This window comes from Hyperolius riggenbachi, chromosome 1 (assembly GCF_040937935.1).
Source record: "Hyperolius riggenbachi isolate aHypRig1 chromosome 1, aHypRig1.pri, whole genome shotgun sequence".
Classification (NCBI taxonomy): domain Eukaryota; kingdom Metazoa; phylum Chordata; class Amphibia; order Anura; family Hyperoliidae; genus Hyperolius; species Hyperolius riggenbachi.
In genome coordinates, this window is record NC_090646.1 from 583,705,710 (window position 1) to 583,728,515 (window position 22,806).

At 45.8% G+C, this 22,806-nt stretch overlaps 1 protein-coding gene across 1 annotated transcript in view; it reads right to left on the reverse strand.

Annotated features, from left to right (window-relative positions):
- Positions 1 to 7,669: 7,669 nt before the first annotated feature.
- Positions 7,670 to 22,806, reverse strand: part of BTF3 (basic transcription factor 3) — a 32,427-nt gene continuing 17,290 nt past the window's right edge. The window contains exons 3-6 of the mRNA XM_068271709.1: positions 19,241 to 19,354; positions 13,471 to 13,672; positions 8,860 to 8,916; positions 7,670 to 7,951 (exon numbers count right to left, since the gene is read on the reverse strand). Coding sequence (XP_068127810.1) covers positions 7,905 to 7,951; positions 8,860 to 8,916; positions 13,471 to 13,672; positions 19,241 to 19,354 — 420 coding nt within the window. The 3' untranslated portion in view covers positions 7,670 to 7,904. The remainder of the gene's footprint in view (positions 7,952 to 8,859; positions 8,917 to 13,470; positions 13,673 to 19,240; positions 19,355 to 22,806) is intronic.

Sequence of the window (22,806 nt, forward strand, 5' to 3'; positions counted from 1 at the left end):
TCCAGTTCCCCTTTTTTCAGCATGCTGTTATATTTCTACATTTGTATCCCTCCCTCTTGCCTGTGGTCACAGGGCCCCCATTATCCATTTGTATTCATCTAGTTTAATAAATTCTTCCCATTTATCCCATATAGCTTTAAACTGTTGTTCTTTACCTCTCAACATATAAGTCAATCCTTCCATGCGTTGTATATGGAGAATCTCTTGGAACCATTCAGTTAAAGAGGGTGCTAGATGTGACTTCCAGTTTCTCCCAATCAATATTCTTGCTGCATTAATCATATGACAATTTAAAGTTTTCCTATATTTATTCACACTGTACTCGTTATGATGTATTAAAAAAGTGGCTGGTTCGTCTATTATTGTTGTGTCTGTTATCTTAATTATATACTCTTTAACAGCCTTCCAGAAGCCTCTTATCCTTGAACAGTCCCAAAAGATATGGAAGAAAGTACCCTCCTCCTCCCCACATCTCCAACAAATCCCATCCACATCCCCATATATCTTATTCAGTTTAGTTGGTGTCATATACCATCTAGAGAGTACCTTATAACCGGATTCCTGTATCCTTGCTGAGATTGAAGTTCTATATGATAATTCTATTATTTTCCTCCACTGCTCATCTGAAAAAGAGCAATTCAGGTCTGTTTGCCATTTTTGTCTCAATTGGATCGTCTGATCTTCTTTATCCAATAATTCTCTATAAATTTTTGTCATCACCTTTTTAACTCTCTGCGTTGATCCACACATCTGTTCCATTTTTGTAAGATTTCTGGAGAACTCACCCTTCTTCCCCTTTGACACCACAAAGTGGTGGAACTGCATCAATTTCCACCAGCTTAAATTAAGGGATGGGAATTCCTCCCCCACCTCTGTTAATGTTTTCCAATCCTCTCCTTTCAGTAATGCTCCCGCTCTAATTCCAAGTCTATCCCCCCCTTCTATTCCCCCTGTCTTATCACATCCTAACTTAAAGTCCGGGTTATCTATAATTGGCATAAGTGGGGAAGGGGTGGGGGCTAAAAGATTTTTATCTCTAAACTTGTTGAATGTTTTTATTGTATGGTTCACCAGTAAACTCGCCGGATGCTGACTCTCATATGAAGAGGTGTACCATAATATATTATATAGTGGGAATTCTACCATATTTTGTTCAATATCTATCCATCTCCTCTCCTCAGGGTTCCCATGCCAATCAACTGCTCTTGCCAAGACCGCTGCATTGTAGTATAGATATGGATCTGGGACCGCCAGGCCTCCCTTGTTCTTAAGTTGAGTTATTTTAGTAAATTTTTGTCTTGGTGGTTTATCCATCCAAATAAATCTTGTAAATTCCCTTCTCATATCTGTAAAATACTTCACAGGTATAGGGATGGGTAGTGTTTGAAACACATATAGGAGTCTTGGCATAACGTTCATCTTTAATATATTAATTCTTCCAAGCATTGATAGTTTAATCTTTCTCCATCTTAGCAGATCTTTTCTTATATCGGTCAGCAAAGAGCAGTAGTTTAGCTGATATATTTTTTGGATCTCACCCGAAATTTTTACTCCTAGATATGTAAATGCCTCCCCCACCCATTTAAATGGGAAATTTACTTTTATATTATCAATTTCTGTCATTAGTAAATTGATCCCCATAGCCTGGCATTTTTCCCAATTTATTCTAAAGTTTGAGATCTCCCCATATCTCCCAAACTCCAACATCAAATTTGGAAGCGAGATGTGTGGATTTCGTAAATAAAACAACAAATCGTCCGCATAAGCCGCCACCTGATGTACTTTTTCTCCCACCTTTACCCCCATTATATCCCTATTGTTCCTAATTGAATTCAAAAATGGCTCCAAGACAATTGCGAAAATCATTGGTGACAGTGGGCATCCCTGGCGTGTCCCATTATGGATCATTAAGGGTTCCGAGAGGACCCCATTAACCCTCACCCTAGCTGACAATCCCCCATACAGGGCAAGGATCCAAGTCCTCATGCTCTCCCCCAGGCCAATATGTATCAATGTCGCTTTCAAAAACTCCCAGCTGACCCTGTCAAATGCCTTTTCTGCATCTGTTGACAACAACATGACAGGGTCAGCTGAGGTCCCAACCCACTGCACAAGATCCAACGTTCTAATGGTATTGTCCCGCGCCTCTCTATTTGGCACAAACCCTACCTGGTCCGCATGTATAATCCCATGCAGCCAGGGAGACATTCCACTTGCCAGTATCTTAGCATATATCTTTAAGTCCACGTTTAGCAGAGATATTGGCCTGAAGCTAGAACACAAGGAGGGATCCTTACCCTGCTTATGTATCACCGCTATATGCGATTCCAGCGAATCTCTACCCCACTTACTCTGTCTCCCTCCCTGCTCAACCAGTGAGTTTAAAGCTCTTAACCAGTGAGGTTCTAGTTCCTTGCTAAACTGTTTATAGTATTCCAGGCAAAAACCATCTGGCCCAGGAGCTTTACCATTCGCCATACTCTGTATGGCCATTCTTAATTCCCTAGCCGTAATGGGCGCCTCCATTTTATCTATCTCACTTTGATCTATTTTTTTCAAGCCTGAGCTTTCTAAATACCGCGTTATTTCTTCCTCACTAGGTTTCTTTGTTTTTAAATTGTATAATTTTTCATAGAATCGCCTAAATACTTCAGCCTGGGCTTCACTACTGTGATGTTTTATTCCCTTAGGATCACATATATATGGGACATAGCTTGCTGTCTGTTGATCTTTTAAGGCTCTAGCCAACATCTTACCCGCTTTATCTCCATGCTCATAAAAATGTCTTCTACATCTCTGCGCTGCATAGCGTGCTCTTACGAACATCATTGATCTCAGTTTCTCTCTTTCCGCCGTCAGATTGCCCAGAGTCTCAGGAGTCTGCATATTTTTATGCTCACCCTCTAGAATAGTTATTTTATGTATACTTTCCAACATATCTCTCTCCCGTTCCCTCTTTACTCTACTACCCTCTTGAATTAGTATCCCACGAATCACACACTTATGTGCCTCCCATATTACTGTGGGGGAGGAATCTTCCACATTATTGAAACCAAAATACTCCTCTATTTCTCTTGTTATTCTTTTAGCCTTTTCCTCCCTTCCCAGCAAGGATACATTAAGTCTCCAGCTACTGCCTCTTTTTTTCCCACCTGTGTTTCCCATTTCAAGAAACACCGGGGCATGGTCCGCAAAGGTAGTTACTCCTATTGCCGAGTCTATTCTTTCAGAGAGCAAATTATGTGAGACCAAGAAATAGTCCAATCGTGAGTAAGTACCATGTGGGTTCGAGTAGAAGGTGTAGTCTCTCTCTTTTGGGTGCTGAACACGCCAAATATCTATCAGCTGGGATTTAATCAGTCTCTGCCTTCCCCTGCGCACAGCCGCCAAAGGGACTAGACCTTCCAGTGGACGTATCAACCCCAGGGTCGAGAGTAAAGTTAAGATCCCCTGCTATAATCTTAGAGCCCTCTGCAAACCCATCCAATGCTTGCAGAGCTCTGTCCATGAACGATATTTGAGCCATATTTGGGGCATAGATATTCTCCAATGTTAATTTCTGGGAGTTAAAACTACCCTTAATATATAATATTCTGCCCTCCCCATCCACATAGCTTTCAATTCTTACTGATTTAGCGATCAAAATTGCTACTCCCTTCGTCTTAAGAGTCCTGGGAGTTGCTATAATAGATGTATGGGTATCTTTTATCAGTCAATCTAGGGTGCACCTGGCCCCTTAAATGTGTCTCCTGAATAAATGCAATATGTATGTGGGCTTTATGGAGATATTGCATCAGCATCGTTCTCTTTTCGGGAACGTTTAGGCCACAGACATTTAGGGATACCATCTTAAGTTGGCTCATTTATCGCACCATGGATCATCAGAGATAATGCAAGCATGGGGGGCTGGATCCCATTAGTCGTATACACATACCAAAACATAACCCCACCCCATTCACCCCACTTCACATTCATTTCAAGTATTGGCAAAAGCCAAACAACCATTCCAAGTGGATCACATCCACTCTGTCCCCTATGGGGACACTCGAGACCATATCTCTCCGTAGGAGGACCTCCATATCCTCCCACAAGACCCATTTTCATGGTTTCTGAGGGTAGAAGTGTACCCATGGTTCGGCTACCCGCTCACCCTACCAGACCCGCTCCTCCAACTCACCCCCCGCTATTTCTCATCTCCCCCGCACCCGCGCCGGGACAATTCTCCCGCGCGCGCGCGTCGCCCGCAAGGCCCCCGGGGGGCCGCCCCCCGGCGCCGGGGGGGGAGGCCCAACAGGCCCCCCCCCCCCATCATCCCTCAAGGGAGAGGGACCACGGGAAGGGGCCCCAGGGGGGCCCCAGGGGAAGCCCACCCCCCCCCCACCCCACCGGAGATCATCATCTCACATATCCCTCCAAATTATAAATATACTATTATCCATTAACCATACATGTGAAAAAAAAAAATTCTTATTAACACTTATCAAACATATACGTGCATATATTATCATATCATCTTCCCCCTCGCCTCTTTCCCAACCTATCCCTCCATCTTCCCCTCCCCCCCCCCCATCTAAGTGCACTTATTTTATACCTATATGATATTTTTATCTGTGTTCATTTATCAATAATAGCAATTCACCCTGCAGTATTCTTCTCTTCATACCATATTTTCATCCTAATTCTGTGTATATAATATATTCGATTTAACTCCCATTAATAATCATATCATACACCAAGTGCACCCCTATTAGTCTACGACCTATTCATCTTAGTGCACTTATTTTATATCTCTACATCATTTCTATCCATGTTCACTTAGTAAAATTATGCTATCAATATTAATTCACCATACAGTATTCCTCTCTTAATGCCACATATTCATCATATTTCCGTGCACATAGTGACTGTACATTACATACAAAAATAAAAGAAAGAGGGATAAAGGAAAAGAAAAGGAGAGAAATAATCCACCCCCTTAAGAATCTCCGGGTGCCCCCCCCCCCCCCCCTCCTATCTAAGAATATATCCTCCGGGTTCCAATCGGGCAGTTCTATTGCTGGCAACTCCATTGTCCTAATCATCTCTGGCAAATCAGATGGACGTTTTAAAGTAAAAGTCACCGGTCCCTTACGTGTTATCAATGAAAAGGGAAACCCCCACCTATATGTCACTTCAGCTTTTTGCAGTGCCTGTAAAAGCGGGCGCAATGCCCTTCTCTGCCTCAGCGTGATTGGGGACAAGTCCTGGAACAGAAGTAATGCTTTACCATTATACAGGAACTGTATCTGTTTGCGTGATGCAGCCATAATGCTTTCCTTATCTGAATAATAGTGCAAACGACATATCACATCTCTCGGTTGATCAACGTTCCTAGATGGCGGTTTTAATGCTCTGTGTACTCTGTCCATCAAAACTTGCTGCTCAGGTCCCCTTCCTAGGGCACTATTAATTACTTTCTGTAGCGTGTCAGCCAATAAGTCGGGTCCCACCGACTCAGTTAGTCCCCTGACTCTAATATTATTTCTTCGGGATCTGTTTTGTAAGTCCTCCACCTGCGTGCACAATGTCCCTGTTAACATTTGTTGCTTCACTCTTTCCCTCCGGATATCCGCAACCTCCTCCTGCATCTTTTTAAAGTCCTTTTCCATTTGTGTCGCCTTGGTCTTAATCTCCTCCACCTCTACTCTGATAGCTTGGACCTCCTGCGTGGTAGCCACGAGTATCCTGTCCATTTGTTCTGTTAGGTCCTGCTTTGTGGGAAGATTTTTTAGATACATCCACACCTCCTCTAAGCTGTGCCCCTCTCTGTCTGCCGCTGCAATTCTTGGAGAGCCCCCCGCCTGCTGGGTCTTTTTCTCTGACATTTTGGCTGGATTGACTGCTGGGCCTGGGGAGAAGAACTCAGCTGCTGAGCGCTGCGTACCTTTTGCTGTACTCGCCGTCTGCTGAGGTGAGGCCGGTGCAGTGTTCTCCACGCCCTTCTTCCTGTTCTTTCCTGCCATCAGTTGTTCCGCTTAGCAGAGCGGGTCTCTCGATTCCTCCTCTGGAAACAAGGGCATCGGCAGCACCAGCGGCTAGTCGCCCAGGGAGTCCACCTCACAAACACCGGATCCAGGGGGCACAGGCAGCGGATGCAGAGGGCAGAGGATGCAGAGAGCAGAGGCATCGGCAGTGCAGGCCGTAGGCCGTCCAGGGATCCACCTCACGCCAGCATTACCACGCTACCTCGGAGGGGTCGGAGGACGCGGATCAGCGGGTACGTGCACGAGCGCGCCTACGTCATGACGCACTTCCTCCCCTCGCCGGCAATGGCTCTCAGTTCTGCTTTTAACTGAGGATCTCTAAGAAAGTCTCCAATTCCTAATAACTACAACCTGTCTTGTAGCCAACATGTATATGCAAGAAAAAACAAAAACCACAATAGTTGTATTCTGTAGCTAATGGCAAAGTTTGGTTGGTGTGAGCAACAACCACCCCTAAAACCTCAGTTGTGAAAATGCTAGGACCCTCCCCCAATGTGCCTGCACTCGGGCATCCTCCCTGGTATCCAGAGGTAAGAATTACCACTTAGGGCAGGGATAGGCAAACTTGGCTCTCCAGCGGTTAAAAAACTACAAGTCCCACAATACATTGCAGGAGTCTGACAGCCACAGTCATGATTGATAAGGGCAAATGCATTGTGGGACTTGTAGTTCCTTAACAGCTGGAGAGCCAAGTTTGCCCATCACTGACTTAGGGGAAGAAAATCTTCACAGCTCCAGATAGCAATCAACTCTAAACATGAAGACTAAGGAAATGGTCACCGCATAAAACGGTTTAATTTATAAAGGAATTTAAAAAAATTGCATTTACTCGAATTGAGGAATACAAGAGTGTAGAAAATTGCCAATGTGGGGCCCCGCACAACCGCTGCTTCAAATTCCCTAATGAGGCTAGTTTAACACAGGATGCTGGGATCAGAAGCTGAAATTGTATGCCCAGTCACCAGGGGACCCACATTTGCTACAAGCTTGTATTCCTTGAAAAGTACCCCTGTGCTATTTTTTTTTTTAGATTAACAAAATTGTAATACTGTTTTATTTGTGGTGCTGTGACATATGTCACACCACCATCCTCCCACTCCTGTGCCCCAAGTCCCCGCTCTGCTAGCTGGGCCATCCAGCAGGGGACAGGAGCGACCCAGAGACGGCAAGGGACCAAGCAGCCTCAAGGGGACCCAAGTATGGTGCCTAATGATGTTTTTTGTCTCAGGTACACTTTCATAAATGGAGAATTATTGCTCATTTAGAGTACACCCCCATTCATTCTAGGCAAGCATCTACTTGATCTCCTGTGACATCTGAGAACACCCAAGCAGCAGTACATTGGTTTCATCTCAAATTTCTGAAGTCAGTTTGGCCCTAGGAGCAAGTTCGGCATTAGAGACTATATTGTGACAATAGCACTTCAGCGTATTCCAGAACAGAGCCATTTAACTGTTTTGCGGAACCATAATCTTTACAGAAATCAGGCAGGTACACAATACCAATATTGCACTTAAGTGTAGTGTAAATATTTTCCTAAGCCATGTCCAATTCTAAAAAATTGTTTGCTCACAGTAAATAAGCCGTGGTATTTGTTGGTGGTTTAGCCAAGCGCGCTGGCCATATAGAACTCTGAAACAAACAGCTTTATCAAGTTTCACATGGCATCAATCTTTATTTCTAGAACGCTTCAGTTCAGCTGGGCAGCAATAGCAATGTGCAGAGCGCACAGAGAAGAATGACTGAAGCCAGCTGCTACATATTGAGCATTTGAATGAGTTCAAGTTTAATCTCATTAGGTCAAAACAAAAAGCACAAATAGATAAGTCACAATATAAAATAGCAGCTCCATTCAGCTTTAAGTTCCACAGTGGTTTCAATTTATACCGACTCATTCTTTGAGGCTTCGTCGAAGTTCTCCACCAGCTCTGCAGGGAAAAGAAAAAAAAATTCATAGTAAAAAGGACAAAGAAGACACCATGAAAGCAACATTCCTAACAGCACTCTGCATATGCTACATATCAAATATCTTCTGTAAAAAAAAAAAAAAAAAAAAAAAAAAAAAAAAAGTACAGTGTAGTGGAAGACGTGCAATGCGCTAACGTAATCTAGCCATTTGACATCACTAAAGGTAGGCATACATCTAGCGATGATGGGCAAATCTCTCTCTAATCGAATCTGATGAGAGATCTGTCGGCTGCCTATACACCACAGGATGATTCCCCATCAATATCATGCTGAATCAATCCAGAATCTGCCTTGTGACGACACATCTGCCATTTCGCCCTGCCCTAAGTTGTTCCCCAAATGTGAAGCCCCCCGATCCATTATACATTACCTGTCTGTCCGCTGCAGCTCCGGGTTGCATCCTTCATCCATACACACGCTCCTCGTGGTTGCCGACGTACAAGTGGGCACATGTGACGTTACACCCGCCAACATTACTTTGGAAACCACGTGGGGTGCGTGTATGGGTGGAAGACAGCACCCGGAGCACTGGCAGACAAGGACAGGTAATATATAGTGCACTGACCGCCCGGAGGCGGGGAGCAGCGTTGGGGGTTTCATCACGTTCATCCAGATATCTTTCGCCACTACCGCCTTGGACCCGATCAGGCAAGTCAGCCCTACATCTTGCAGCATGGCCAACTAATGAAATGCAACAATTTTGGCCCGAAATGGGTTGCACCGTCGATTGGGCCTATACTTGGAACAGATTTTCATCCAATTTGGTTATAATCAAATCGGAAGGTCGATAAGCTGATGTATGGCCACCTTAAGAAAACAAAATAGAAATGAAAATTTTCAGTAATGTATATTGTATACATTAACCTACCTGGAACTTCGTCATCCTCTTCCTCCCCAGTTGCAAGTGGTGCTTTGCCATCTACAGCTAAGATAAAATTGCAAGGTGTTAAAAAAGTGGAATAAACTCACAACATTCAATAAAAAGGTTTTTTCCTACTTTTTATTGCAGTTATATTTGCTTTTGTGCTCAAATTTGCAAATTACTAATTCCCAAAGTACAGCTTATTTGCTCTGAAAGCTGTCATTGCATTTTATTCAAGTTGTTTTCTATTATATATATAAAAAAAACTTTGAGCTGTTCTGAACTATGTGCATGCTTGAAGCAGAGAGGTTGTTTTCAGTTACACACAATGTAATAACTGAGGAATGTAAACAAAAGATACTGTTCTCTGCTCTTTGGATGCAGATCACAAGCTGAAGGGACTTTCCAGTGCAGAGCAAAGTGCTGTGTTTAACTGTTTCTATACGGTCGTCGGTATGCAGTTTTTTTTGTGCCAAGAGTCTCTGGTCTAATGCTACGTACACCTGCGATAACGATCGTTCGCTAGGAACGATAATTGAAAGACGAACGATACGGCAACGATAGGAATGCAACGATGGTTTAGGGCCCCTAAAATGCCAGGGCAGTAGAGGAACCCCACAAATGACCTCATTTTAGAAAGAAGACACCCCAAAGTATTCTTTTAGGAGTATGGTGAGTTCACAGAAGATTTTCTTTGTCACAAGTTAGCGGAAAATGACACTGAAAAATAAAAAAAAATACAAATAAATTTCCGCTAACTTGTGACAAAAAATAAAATTTTTCTATGAACTCATCATACACCTAACAAAATACCTTGGGGTTTTTTCTTTCTAAAATGGGGTCACTTGTGGGGTTCCTATACTGCCCTGGCATTTTAGGGGCCCTAAACCTTGAGGAGTAGTCTTGAACCCAAATGTCTCAAAATGACCTGTGAAATCCTAAAGGTACTCATTGGACTTTGGGCCCCTTAGCACAGTTAGGCTGCAAAAAAAAAAAAAAGTGTCACCATGTAGTATCGCCATACTCCGGATAAGTAGTATAATGCGTTTTGTGGTGTATTTTTACACATACCCATGCTGGGTGGGAGAAATCTCTGTAAATGACACTTTTTTTTTTTTTTTTACACACAATTGTCCATTTACAAAGAGATTTCTCCCACCCAGCATGGGTATGTGTAAAAATACACCACAAAACACATACTACTGAGTACGGCGACACCACAAGTGACTTTTTTGCAGCCTAGGTGCGCTAAGGGGCCCAACGTCCTATTCACAGGTCATTTTGAGGCATTTGTTTTCTAGACTACTCCTCATGGTTTAGGGCCCCTAAAATGCCAGGGCAGTAGAGGAACCCCACAAGTGACCCCATTTTAGAAAGAAGACACCCCAAGGTATTCTGTTAGGTGTATGGTGAGTTCATAGAAGATTTTATTTTTTGTCACAAGTTAGTGAAAAGACACTTAGCGGAAATTGTTTTTTTTCACAAAGTGTCTTTTCACTAGCTTGTGACAAAAAATAAATTCTATGAACTCGTCATACACCTAACAGAATACCTTGGGGTGTCTTTTATAAAATGGGGTCACTTGTGGGGTTCCTATACTGTCCTGGCATTTTACGGGCCCAAAACCGTGAGTAGTCTGGAAACCAAATTTCTCAAAATGACTGTTCAGGGGTATAAGCATCTGCAAATTTTGATGACAGGTGGTCTATGAGGGGGCAAATTTTGTGGAACCGGTCATAAGCAGGGTGGCCTTTTAGATGACAGGTTGTATTGGGCCTGATCTGATGGATAGGAGTGCTAGGGGGGTGACAGGAGGTAATTGATGGGTGTCTCAGGGGGTGGTTAGAGGGGGAAAATAGATGCAATCAATGCACTGGGGAGGTGATTGGAAGGGGGTCTGAGGGGGATCTGAGGGTTTGGCCGAGTGATCAGGAGCCCACACGGGGCAAATTAGGGCCTGATCTGATGGGTAGGTGTGCTGGGGGGGTGACAGGTGGTGGTCTCAAGGTGCGATTAGAGGGGGGGAAATAGATGCAAGCAATGCACTGGCGAGGTGATCAGGGCTGGGGTCTGAGGGCGTTCTGAGGGTGTGTGCGGGTGATTGGGTGCCCTAGGGGCAGATTAGGGTCTAATCTTATGGGTAACAGTGACAGGTGGTAAAAGGGGGTGATTGATGGGTAATTAGTGGGTGTTTAGAGGAGAGAACAGATGTAAACACTGCACTTGGGAGGTGATCTGACGTCGGATCTGCAGGCGATCTATTGGTGTGGGTGGGTGATCAGATTGCCCGCAAGGGGCAGGTTGGGGGCTGATTGATGGGTGGCAGTGACAGGGGCGATTGATGGGCGGCAGTGACAGGGGGTGATTGACAACTGATCAGTGGGTTATTACAGGGAAGAACAGATGTAAATAAATAATGCACTGGCGAATTATTAAAGGGGGGGGGGGGAGGGGCCTGAGGGCAATCTGAGCGTGTGGGTGATTGGGTGCCCGCAAGGGGCAGATTAGGGTCTAATCTTATGGGTAACAGTGACAGGTGGTGATAGGGGGTGAGGTGATCTGATGTCAGATCTGCGGGCGACCTATTGGTGTGGGTGGGTGATCAGATTGCCCGCAAGGGGCAGGTTAGGGGCTGATTGATGGGCGGCAGTGACAGGGGGTGATAGGTGATCAGTGGGTTATTACAGGGGGGATAGAGGCATACAGTACACAGGGGAAGGGGGGGGGGGGGTCTGGGGAAAATCTGAGGGTTGGGGGAGGTTATCAGGAGGGAGCAGGGGGCAGTTTAGGGTTAAAAAAAAATTAGTGTTGACAGACAGTGACAGGGAGTGATTGATGGGTGATTAGGGGGGTGACTGGGTGCTAACAGTGGTCTGGGGGTGGGCAGGGGGGATCTGAGGGGTGCTGTGGGCGATCAGGGGGCGGTGGGGGGGGAAATCAGTGTTCTTGGGTGCAGACTAGGGTGGCTGCAGCCTGCCCTGGTGGTCCTTCGGACACTGGGACCACCAGGGCAGGAGGCAGCCTGTATAATAGGCTTTGTATACATTACAAAGCCTATTATACTCTGTGTCAGCAGCGATCCGGGTGATAGTAACCCGCCGACGCTGCCGAACGGCCGGTTACAGCGCGAGGGGGCGGAGCCAGTCGCCGCGGCTGATCGCATCACGAATGACGCGATCGCCGCATAACCACGCCCACTGCCGACGGGCGTATTGCGGTCGTTTGGGCCCAGCCCTTGCCGCCGCGCATCGGCTTAAGGCGGTCGGCAAGTGGTTAAACACAAGATAACATTATCTGTAGTTCCTGATTGTCCAGCTTTCCCTGCAGGGGAGCTTCTTAAGGTGCGTACACATGCACTACATCCGGCAACGACGGGTCAGTCAGACCCTCCCGCTGGGCGGACGTTCAGCCGACAGTGCGTGTATGCGCTGTCGGCGCACTGATAAGGCTGTTTCTGAACGATCCGCTGAGAGGATCGTTCAGAAACAGCCTTATCAGTCCGCCGACAGCGGTCATCTGCAGATTTAAAGATCCATCCTGGTGGATCTGATCTGCAGATGAATGTCTTAAAGGGAACCTTAACTGCCGTGGGAAAATAAATTCACTTACCTGGGGGCTTTCCCAAGCCTCCTGCAGCCGTCCTGTGCCTGCGCCGGTCCTTCGGTGCCCTCCGGTCTCCCTCCGCCGCTAAGTTTCGATTTCGGACGACTGCCAGTCGTCCTCGGGCCTCTTCCGCATTCCTCGTCGTAAACTGCAGTAAAGCGCGTCCGCATGACGCCAAGCGCGTCATCGCATGACGCCAAACGCAGTCGTCCGAAATCGAAACTTCGCGGCGGAGGGAGACCGGAGGGCACCGAAGGACCGGCGCGGGCACAGGACGGCTACAGGAGGCTTGGGAAAGCCCCCAGGTAAGTGAATTTATTTTCCCACGGCAGTTAAGGTTCCCTTTAAGCTACGTCTCCACGTAGCGATCCGGCGGCGATTTGGCTTATCAATCGAGCCGCTGATGCGTTCGTCTAGATGAGGCTTTAAACAAGGTGTGTATGAGGATCTGCAGATCTCAGACTATGAATGCATTTTGCAGGAATGGATCTTTTGCAGATACTGATCTTTTGAATGTGTACAGCATCTTTGTGTGCAGCATCTTGCAAAGATTTCTATCTGATGGGGAATTCAGCTCAATAGAATAGACTGTAGGTATGGCTCTCATACTACATGGAAGGGGGTAAAATTGGTCTGTGATCTCATTTTCCAAAGACTGTGGTCTGATGAGTGTATGCACCCTTAGGGCCCTTTTCCACTAGCAATCGCAATCACAAATCACAAACGCCAGCGATTGCGATTTTTCATTAATTCTGTTATGCGATTGCGATTTGTGATTTTCATTTGCATTGCATTATCATTGTAAAAATCGCTCCAGCAAGCGATTGCGATTTGCGATTAGCGATTTCTAAATCGAATCACTGTAGTGGAAAATACTTCTCGTGATTTCTATGATAAAGTAACAACTCTAGCGATTTAAAAATCACTAGCGATTTGCGATTTTGCGATTCAGCAATCACAATCGCTCTAGTGGAAAAGGGCCCTTAGGGTTCTGTTCTGCACTGTTGTACTTACATTGCTTTGGCAAGGCCTCGGCGAGTCTTCGCAGGCTGGTGAGGCTGTCTGCTCCGAGCTGGTTCAGGATGTTGGGCAGCATCTCTGTGAGCTGCTTGGTTTCAGCGTGGCCTGTAATGGTGAAGGTATTGGCAGCCAAGGAAGCTTGAACTTTGGGATTATTGAAGTGAATAACTGTCCCTTGGTTTGTAAACATGTTGACCTAAGAACGGGAAAACCTCTATAGTCAGAACAAAAGTTATGTAATCCTAAATAAACTTTATTATGGATAAACTAATCATGTCTAATGAAGGCTGGGAATGCAAAACACCAAAAGAATTTCATTTCTAAATTGCTGTGCCCACTGTACTGCACAGAGTTGGTAGTTGCCAATTTTGTGTTTTTGCCTACAATCATGACTAGGATACTTATAACAGGTTGCTTATTTTTACAGTTATTAACCTTTGAGCATATTTGCTTTAGATTAAATGCCATTTTACTTACCTAGAACTGTATCCATCACTTTTATAGCAAATATGCACAAATTACATTTCATACCTTTGGCACCATTTTTGTTTGTGTACAGAAGCGTAATTTTTTTCATAACCACTTCAGTACAAGCATTCTCTAGCCCCTTAGAGAGACACTAACATCAAAAATATCCCCTGGGGGGTAATCACCTCGGGTGGGGGAAGCCTCGGGATCCTAATGAGGCTTCCCACGCCGTTCTTTGTCCCACAGGGGTCTCGCTGCAGCCCTCCGAACAGCCGGCGACAGACCCGACTCAATTCAATATTTACCTTTGCTGGCTCCAGCGGGGGCGCTGTGGCTGCTTTCGGCTCCGAAATAGACGGAAATACCCGATCTAAGTCGGGTCTGCTCTACTGCGCAGGCACTGGAGACTTGCGCCTGCGCAGTAGAGCAGACCCGATGGCGATCGGGTATTTCCGCCTACTTCGGAGCAGACAGCCGTCAGAGCGCCTGCGCAGGAGCCGAGAAGGTAAATATTGACGTCACTGCTGTACGGAGGGCTGCAGCGAGACCCCTGAGGGACGGAGGACGGCGTGGAAAGCCTCATTAGGATCCTGAGGCTTCCCCCACCCGAGGTGAGTACCCCCCAGGGGACGTTTTGATGTTACAGATTCTCTTTAAGAACCACAGACTGCTGGTACAAAAAAACAGCAGCATGGTGATGTAATGGTTAGCACTCTCGCCTTGCAGCTCTGGGTCCCCAGTTTGAATCCCAGCCAGGGCACCATCTGCACGGCGTTTGTATGTTCACCCTGTGTCTGTGTGGGTTTCCTCCGAGCACTCCAGTTTCCTCCCATGTCCCCAAAACATACAGATGAGTTAATTAGCTTCCCCCTAAATTGGCCCTAGACAATACATACACGATACATACATAGACATATGACTATGGTAGGGATTATATTGTGAACCCCTCTGAGGGACAGCTAAATGACAAGATTATATACACTACAGTGCTGCAGAAGATGCCGGCACTATATAAATACATAATCATAATTTTAAAAAAAATGGGGCTCACCGACGTCACACCAATCATCCCAGTCGCTCTCGCTGCTCTCCTGTCACTGGAGCCCACTCAATCTGCTGTCCCTATGACAGCACAGCTCTGTGATCCAATCCCCGCGAGCCAAAGTGATTGGCTCACAGTAATCAGAGGGTCAAGAGCCAAAGAAATTGGCAGGGCGAGTGTGCTGCAGTGTGCGGTGGGGGTGATTGAAATCTACACCCTGGCAGGGTTAACAGGCCCCAAACAGGGTGTACATTTCAATCAGCTGCAGCCAGAAGCTGTTAAAGGCACGGCCATTTAAAATGTAACCTCTGCTGAGAATCTTGAGCAAGTACAGCGACTACAATGGTCTATCAATTTTTCCCAGAGGCCTAAAGTGCTGGATGGTCTTAGCCAATCGCATTTTTCTCCTTTTTGTCCCTCCTGTTATGTGGTGCAAGTCTTTTCCCAGCTCCAATGCAACAGAATGCATTGCTAGCCTGTAAGCTTGCAACACATCTGTAAAGCACTCGGTTCTGAACGGTCACTGAAAGGGTTATGTAGCGATCACTGTTTGTAACAGTAATTATGTACACACCTTAATCTCCTTTCACTTACCTGGGGCTTCCACCAGCCCCCCTGCAGCCACCCTGTGCCAGCCCCGGATCACAATGATCCTCCGGGCCCCGCAGGAGCCAAGTTCTCGCGTACTGCACACGTGCAGGACATTCCCAATGACGGGTGCGTGATCGAGGATGCACGCGGCCAGGGCCACGCAGGTGCAGTGGCCATCAACTGGCCAGTCGCTCTAAGATGAAATTTAGCCTCTGCGGGGGACCGGAGGATCATCGAGTTAGGGGACAGGGCGGCTGCAGGGGGCTGGTAGAAGCCTCAAGTAAGTGAAACTTTTTTAAACTTTGGTTTAGGTTCACTTTAAAGAGTGATTGCTCCCCACAAATATCCAGTTCAGACATATGCCTGGTACACGAGATTTTCTGGCAGATTAACTTCCAGATCGACTATTTCCAACATGTTTGATCTGATTTCCAATCGATTTTCCATAGAAGTGAGCGATAAAAAAAAAATCAAATAAAAAAAAAAAATCAAAAAAATCGGAAATTAGATCGGACATGCTGAAAATAATCAATCTGGCAGTAAATTTGTCAGAAAATCTCATTGTGTGTACCAGGCATAAAGGTGGCTACTAATGACCTAAACTTTTTCATCCAATTCTACCAAATCTATATAGAAGGGTAAACCGTGAATATACTGAAAGTACTCAGAGGCCAAATGTTCCCCCAAAAAAAAAAAAAAAAAAAAAAAAAAAAAATTATAAAAAGTTAGATACCTGCATAACTTTGGAGGACACTGAGGACACCGTCCGCGCCCTTCCGCCGGGTCCCCGCCGCTCATAGCCCCCTCGAACGGCTCACGACCCCCACGGCCAGGCTCTCCTGCCTGCATAAAGATGGCCGCCGGCGCTGGCTGCGCACTCCGCATAGCCGCTGGTGCGGCTGCGCAGCTCTAGGGCCAACCCCCTCCACACTACGGGAAACGGCCTGTTGCGTGGATCGGGGGGGTTGGCCCTAGAGCTGCGCAGCCGCACTAGTGGCTATGCGGAGTGCGCAGACGTGGCCAGCGGCGATCTTTATGCAGGCAGGAGAGCCCGACCCTGGCCGTGAGCCGTTCGAGGGGGCTATGAGCGGCGGGGACACGGCGGAACGGCACGGAGGGCGCGGACAGCGTCCTCAGAAGTTATGCAGGTATCTAACTTTTTTTATTTTATTTTTTTTGCAACATTTGGCCTCGGAAGTTCTTTAATGGATAATTTAGGAAGCCCCTTATATTACATAGAAATGGTAAGATTGGATCATTAGAGGCCACCATAACACTTAACTATGAAGCACTTTTTAATGAAGTCCCTTCATACCCTGCTGGTCTGGACTAATCGCCACCAAAAAATGCAATCTCTGCTCTGGAAACAAACTCCTTATCTTTCCTCATCTTCGACCTCTTAACTTATTTCTTCAGGCGAGCACCTAGCAGGATCTCCCTTCACATTTTATACATCTATTTCTTACGTATTCATGTGCATTATCTGTACTTCGATTTAGATCATGTAATTGTATGTAGACAACAGAATGTACAGAACATACTGGAACGATATCTATTAAAATCATCAGATTTAGTGGCTTTGCTTCACAAATAATGTTTGTACTTAAAGAGACACTGAAGCGATAATAAATCTCGCTTCAGTGCTTATATTCAGCAGGGGCATCTGTGCCCTTGCTAAAACTCCACTATCCCGCGGCTTAACGGGGGTCCCTTACCCCCCAAACCCACCCCTGCAAAATCTACGACCAACTTGGTCGTAGATTTTGCTGCTGTTGAGGCAGTGGTAATGGCTGCAGCCCTGCCTCTCAGCGCCGTCTATCAGCGGCGCATTGCCGCCTCTCCCCCGCCCCTCTAAGCGAAGGAAGACAGAGTTGTGGGGAGAGGCGGAGATACGCGCCGACAGACGCGCGTGAGGCAGGGCTGCGGCCATTAGCTTCAATCAGGAAGAGATCCCCGGGCACCACGGAGGGGATTTGGGAGGTAAGGGACCCCCGTTTAGCCACGGGATAGCGGCGTTTTAGCAGGGGCACACATGCCCCTGCTGAATATAAGCACTGAAGCGACTCTAACCTCCCTGGCGTTATATTTTCCCAGGATTTATGTGCAAAAAGTGATAACATTTATTTTTAAAACTTTTTTCCCTGTAACTTGCCAAAATGTGTTAAGCAAGGGTCTAGTATACAGTGCAGGAGAGTATTGATGTGTATGCACGTTTATACTGTTTACAGCATGTTTTTTATGGACGGATATATCTGTCCATCCTGCTAGGGAGGTTGGGACTCAGAGCTCCCGAAAAAAGATTTATACGTAATCGGGGCTTGCTCCAGCCCCATCAGCTTGGACTGCTCCCACACCGCCGTCCTCCGATGTCTGCAGAACCGGTACCGAATCCCTGCACTTCCCTTACGGAATTGTGCCCTCTATGTACCTCTCCAGCAGCTGCTGGAGAGATACGCAAAGAGCGTCCTTTACCTGCGTAGACTGGAGCCGACTCACAGAAGTGCGGGAACCCGGTACCGGCGCTGCAGACATCGGAGGACGGCGGCGTGGGAGCGATCCAAGCCGATGGGGCTGGAGGAATCCCCGGGTATGTATAATTTTTTTTTTTTGGGGGGGGGGCTCTGGTACACAGTTTTTTTTTAATGTATGCTCATTTGTCACTTTTGCTTTCATCACCAAAAAAGAAGGGTCCTGATGCTCACCGCTCCCCGTTCTCCTTTCTGCCACTTCCTGCATCTGCAATTGCCCCGTGGCCCAGTCTTCTGGATGGCTGTGTTGGGAGCATTGACGCCATTGCGCAAGTGCAGAGCGCTCCCGACCAGGGGTTCCCGTACTGATGTACGCATGTCGGCAGAGGTTGTGTGCTTTAACATGCTTTCAGCCCGGCTAGAAAGCTGAAATGCTCCCGACCTAGCCGTCCGGAAGACGGGGCAATTGCAGATGCAGGAGGCGGCAGGAAGGAGAACGAGAAAAGCGGTGAGCATCAGGACAGCTCACCATACATACCTGCTCCCCCCATTTCTCATCTATGTTTGGGGTCAGGTATCCTTTTAGTGTCAGTGCTGCAAGATTTGGGAAAGGTGCAGATAAGAGCTACTCCAAACAACCAGATACATCAAAGTTCTGAGTTACAGATTGATCAGCAAGCTCATGGTGAACCAGAGCTCCTAGAAGTGTGTAAGGCCTCATTTATATTACACAAATTGCTGTCCGTATTTCAGCAACGCGTGCAGGAGGCAGATACACATGAACATCAGAAGTGCATAGACTGCTTTGTCTGATGTTCACACTGCACGCATTGCGCACCAGTGTGATGCGCGAACGCATGCTGCACGCTTTTAGCAAAACACACGGCTGACCCATGCACTACAGAATGCGATCAGCAACGCATACAAACAGATGGCGTGCGATCTGCGCGTGACAATGTGAACGAGGCCTTAGGGCTTCAAAAAGCCTCCTTACTAAAAGGCTAATGCTGTCCCACAATGCATCACTGCACTCTTTCCTTGTGGACCAAAACTGTCCTTTATTGTGCATCCATAAATGAGCCTAGCAACAAGACAGCACAAAAGCAGACATTTCCTGCCCGGCTGGGTCCTTAGTCATGGCCCTTTAGCCATAACAATTAGAACAGGAATCCATTTGTGATAGTGCTAGACTCACCTCTTCTATGCCAGAGATGTTGTTCACGCCCAGCTTTTTCAAAGAGAACTGTAGTTTCTTGTCATCCGCTGTAGCTGTTCTGTGGACAACCTTCTTCTTTCTGCGGGCGGTCCCCTTCAGAGATAAAAAGGAAACGGAATAAAATGCAGCCAACCATAGTAAATCCAATTCTACCAGTAACCATCTTAAAATCGTTCAAAGACTTTCATAAAACCTGTCAGCACTGACTGACAGCTGTGTACTTTAGCCACATACAGCTGTCAGTCAGAGTGAACAGAGACAGGGAACGGCAGAAGATAAAAACGCTGGAGACCTAAACACCTCTCCGGACACCAGGAAAAACACACAAAAAAAGCCACAAAAAAAAACCAAACAAACACATTTTCAGTGTACTATTTTGATTTTATTATTTGTGTGGGAGGTTTATACCCACTGTAAGTGGTGCCTGCCAGTGCCCATGTACCCTGCCATGATGCACCATTAAAAACTAACCATAAGGTGACATATTGAGCTCTGATGCCTCTCCTCTCATGGTGACCGTATGTGTCACTTAGCTGTAGTTAAAGGACAACTGTAACAAGAGGGATATGGAGGACGACATTTACTGTTACAAAAATACTAGTTGCCTGGTAGCCCTGCTGATCTATTTGGCTGCAGTAGTGTCTGAATCACACACCAGAAACAAGCATGTGGCTAATCTTGTCAGATCTGACAATGTCAGAAACACCTGATCTGCTGCATGCTTGTTCAGGGTCTATGGCTGAAAGTATTAGAGGCAGAAGATCAGCAGGATAGCCAGGCAATTGGTATTGTTTAAAAGGAAATATGGCAGCCTCCATATCCCTCTCTTTACAGTTGTCCTTTAAGTGACAAGTATGTATAAAGTTTTAACACAAGTCACCCTAGGGATGGAGTCCTGATGCCTAGACCAATGTATTGCATGTGTAGGCACCTTTAGAGTCGATTATACCAAACTAGGTTTTTCAGGCTGAAACATCTTAATTTTTTTATGTTTTTTCAGCACAACATGAAATTATATTTTCTATAAAAAAAATAAAAAATATGATGAAAATATTTGTGGAGCAGAGTGATCCACAAAATACACAATTCCTCTGGTAAGTTATCACATCTGCTTGTATAGCAGATATGCAGGTACCCAACTATTGCAGACTGCAGTTGGCAGGATGCATCAAAGGAACTACAGAATGGAGAAAAAAAAAAAATCAGCTTTTTATGCAATTACTGCTCTGCTGTTGTGTGTTGCCTTTAACTGAGATAAGTACAGAAATTTTGAGCATAGATTCTCAGATGTCTTTAGCACGGAAGCTGTAGGGTGTAAGCATGAGACGCCCATCTGTTACAGCATAGATAGAAGCTAACAGTTATCTGTCAGCACTTTTTTTCTGACTACCCAACATGGACTGTAATTCAGAACAGCATGCAGCTTCAGTAACACCAATAGATGCTGGACTGCAAGACAGGAAATGGTCTTGCACACTTAGCATTGTATCCGTTACATAGTTATTTTGGTTGAAAAAAAAGACATACGTCCATCGAGTTCAACCAGTATAAAGTACAACACCAGCCTGCTCCCTCACATATCCCTGTTGATCCAAAGGAAGGCGAAAAAAACCTTACAAGGCATGGTCCAATTAGCCCCTAAAGGGAAAAATTCCTTCCCGACTCCAGATGGCAATCAGATAAAATCCCTGGATCAACATCATTAGGCATTACCTAGTAATTGTAGCCATGGATGTCTTTCAACGCAAGGAAAGCATCTAAGCCCCCTTTAAATGCAGGTATAGAGTTTGCCATAACGACTTCCTGTGGCAATGCATTCCACATCCTAATCACTCTTACTGTAAAGAACCCTTTCCTAAATAAATGGCTAAAACGTTTTTCCTCCATGCGCAGATCATGTCCTCTAGTCCTTAGAGAAGGCCTAGGGACAAAAAGCTCATCCGCCAAGCTATTATATTGCCCTCTGATGTATTCATACATGTTAATTAGATCCCCTCTAAGGCGTCTTTTCTCTAGACTAAATAAACCCAGTTTATCTAACCTTTCTTGGTAAGTGAGACCTTCCATCCCACGTATCAATTTTGTTGCTCGTCTCTGCACCTGCTCTAAAACTGCAATATCTTAACATAGCCAATCACCTGCTGCCTTCCACTTTAACAAATTGACAGTTTTCTCTGCAAACAGGGACCAGGCAGAAGGGCTCTTTTCCACTAGCTGCATTTCCATCTTAAAACAAAAAAACAATCCTATTCACTTGAATGAGAATTGCCTTAAAGATCAAGACGCATCAATTTTCCGTGATTCTCATTCAAGTGAATGTGTTTTAGAGAACGCTAATGCAGCAGAAACAATGCAAACCGTGGAAAACTGCCCCGAATTTCATCATATCACTGTGCCAATCCTCTGCCTTTCCCATGTGCAGAGTGGGGTAGGAAGGCAGACAAATCTTAAGGTGCCCATACAATAGTCCTTTTTCCACCGGTTGACTTTATTGGTCACAGATAGGAGAAGTCCGCTCAACCACATGGCATAAAAGTACAATCTTTATTGGCAAATGGTTCTGGACAGAGACATCAGCTCCAATCAGTCATTGTATGACTAAGGAGCGAGTTTGTGCTCCGATATGCGTGAGCGGATAAGTCTCTGTCCAGAACCATTTGCCAAAAAAGACCGGACTTTTATGCCATGTGGTTGAGTGGACTTTCCTTCTACCTGCATTGTTTGGTTTGGCTACACTTGGTCTTGCTTCCTTTTCGGCATGGTGGTGTGGTGAGTCGTGCTTCCTTCTCAAAAATGACTATTGGCCAATCAACATCAATCGACCAGTGGCTCACACCCTGCAAGCAAGATCTTATGCGATCGTCCATCACTAATTAAGCTAAACGATGCTGTGCCTCAATGCTCTGACACCGAAAAATCACTTGTCAATCAAAATCATATGGACAGTAGTGGATTCCTTTACAATCAACCAATATTTTCCACCCCGCCCGATCAAGTAAATTTGTTGATTTTACAACATATTGGCCAATTTCCTCGATCAAGCAGAACGGAACTTGACTGAACCTACCCTGAGCCTATAAAATGATTGAATTGAGTGATCGATGAAGCAAGAAAATAAAGGTAACGTATGGGCCTTTCCCTGCAAGCCACTCCACTCAATTACATGGGCTTTCTCCTGCGGCACGATCAGATAACACACACCTGTTGGAAGAGCCAGACAAGCTGGACAAAGTATCAGCAAGAGAGCCAGACTTCACTGTCAGGAGGACAAAAATGGCAGCCCAGGACAGACAGGTCTCTCCACTACTTCCCTATAGCAGCATGTGCAGGAAGAAAGGTGGCCAGAGAGGAAACGGCATGCAGGATTGGAACACCACTATTAGATAGTAGTACTGTAACGCCCTGAGTCTGTCACTGGAATCCGTCTTCTAGTGATATTTGCATGTCAGTGATAACTGGTAATGCTGATAACTGACCAAGTTATTCTAACTCGCTGCATGGAGACTTTGCACTTAAGTCCTATGTCCAGTCTCCACAACACGTGC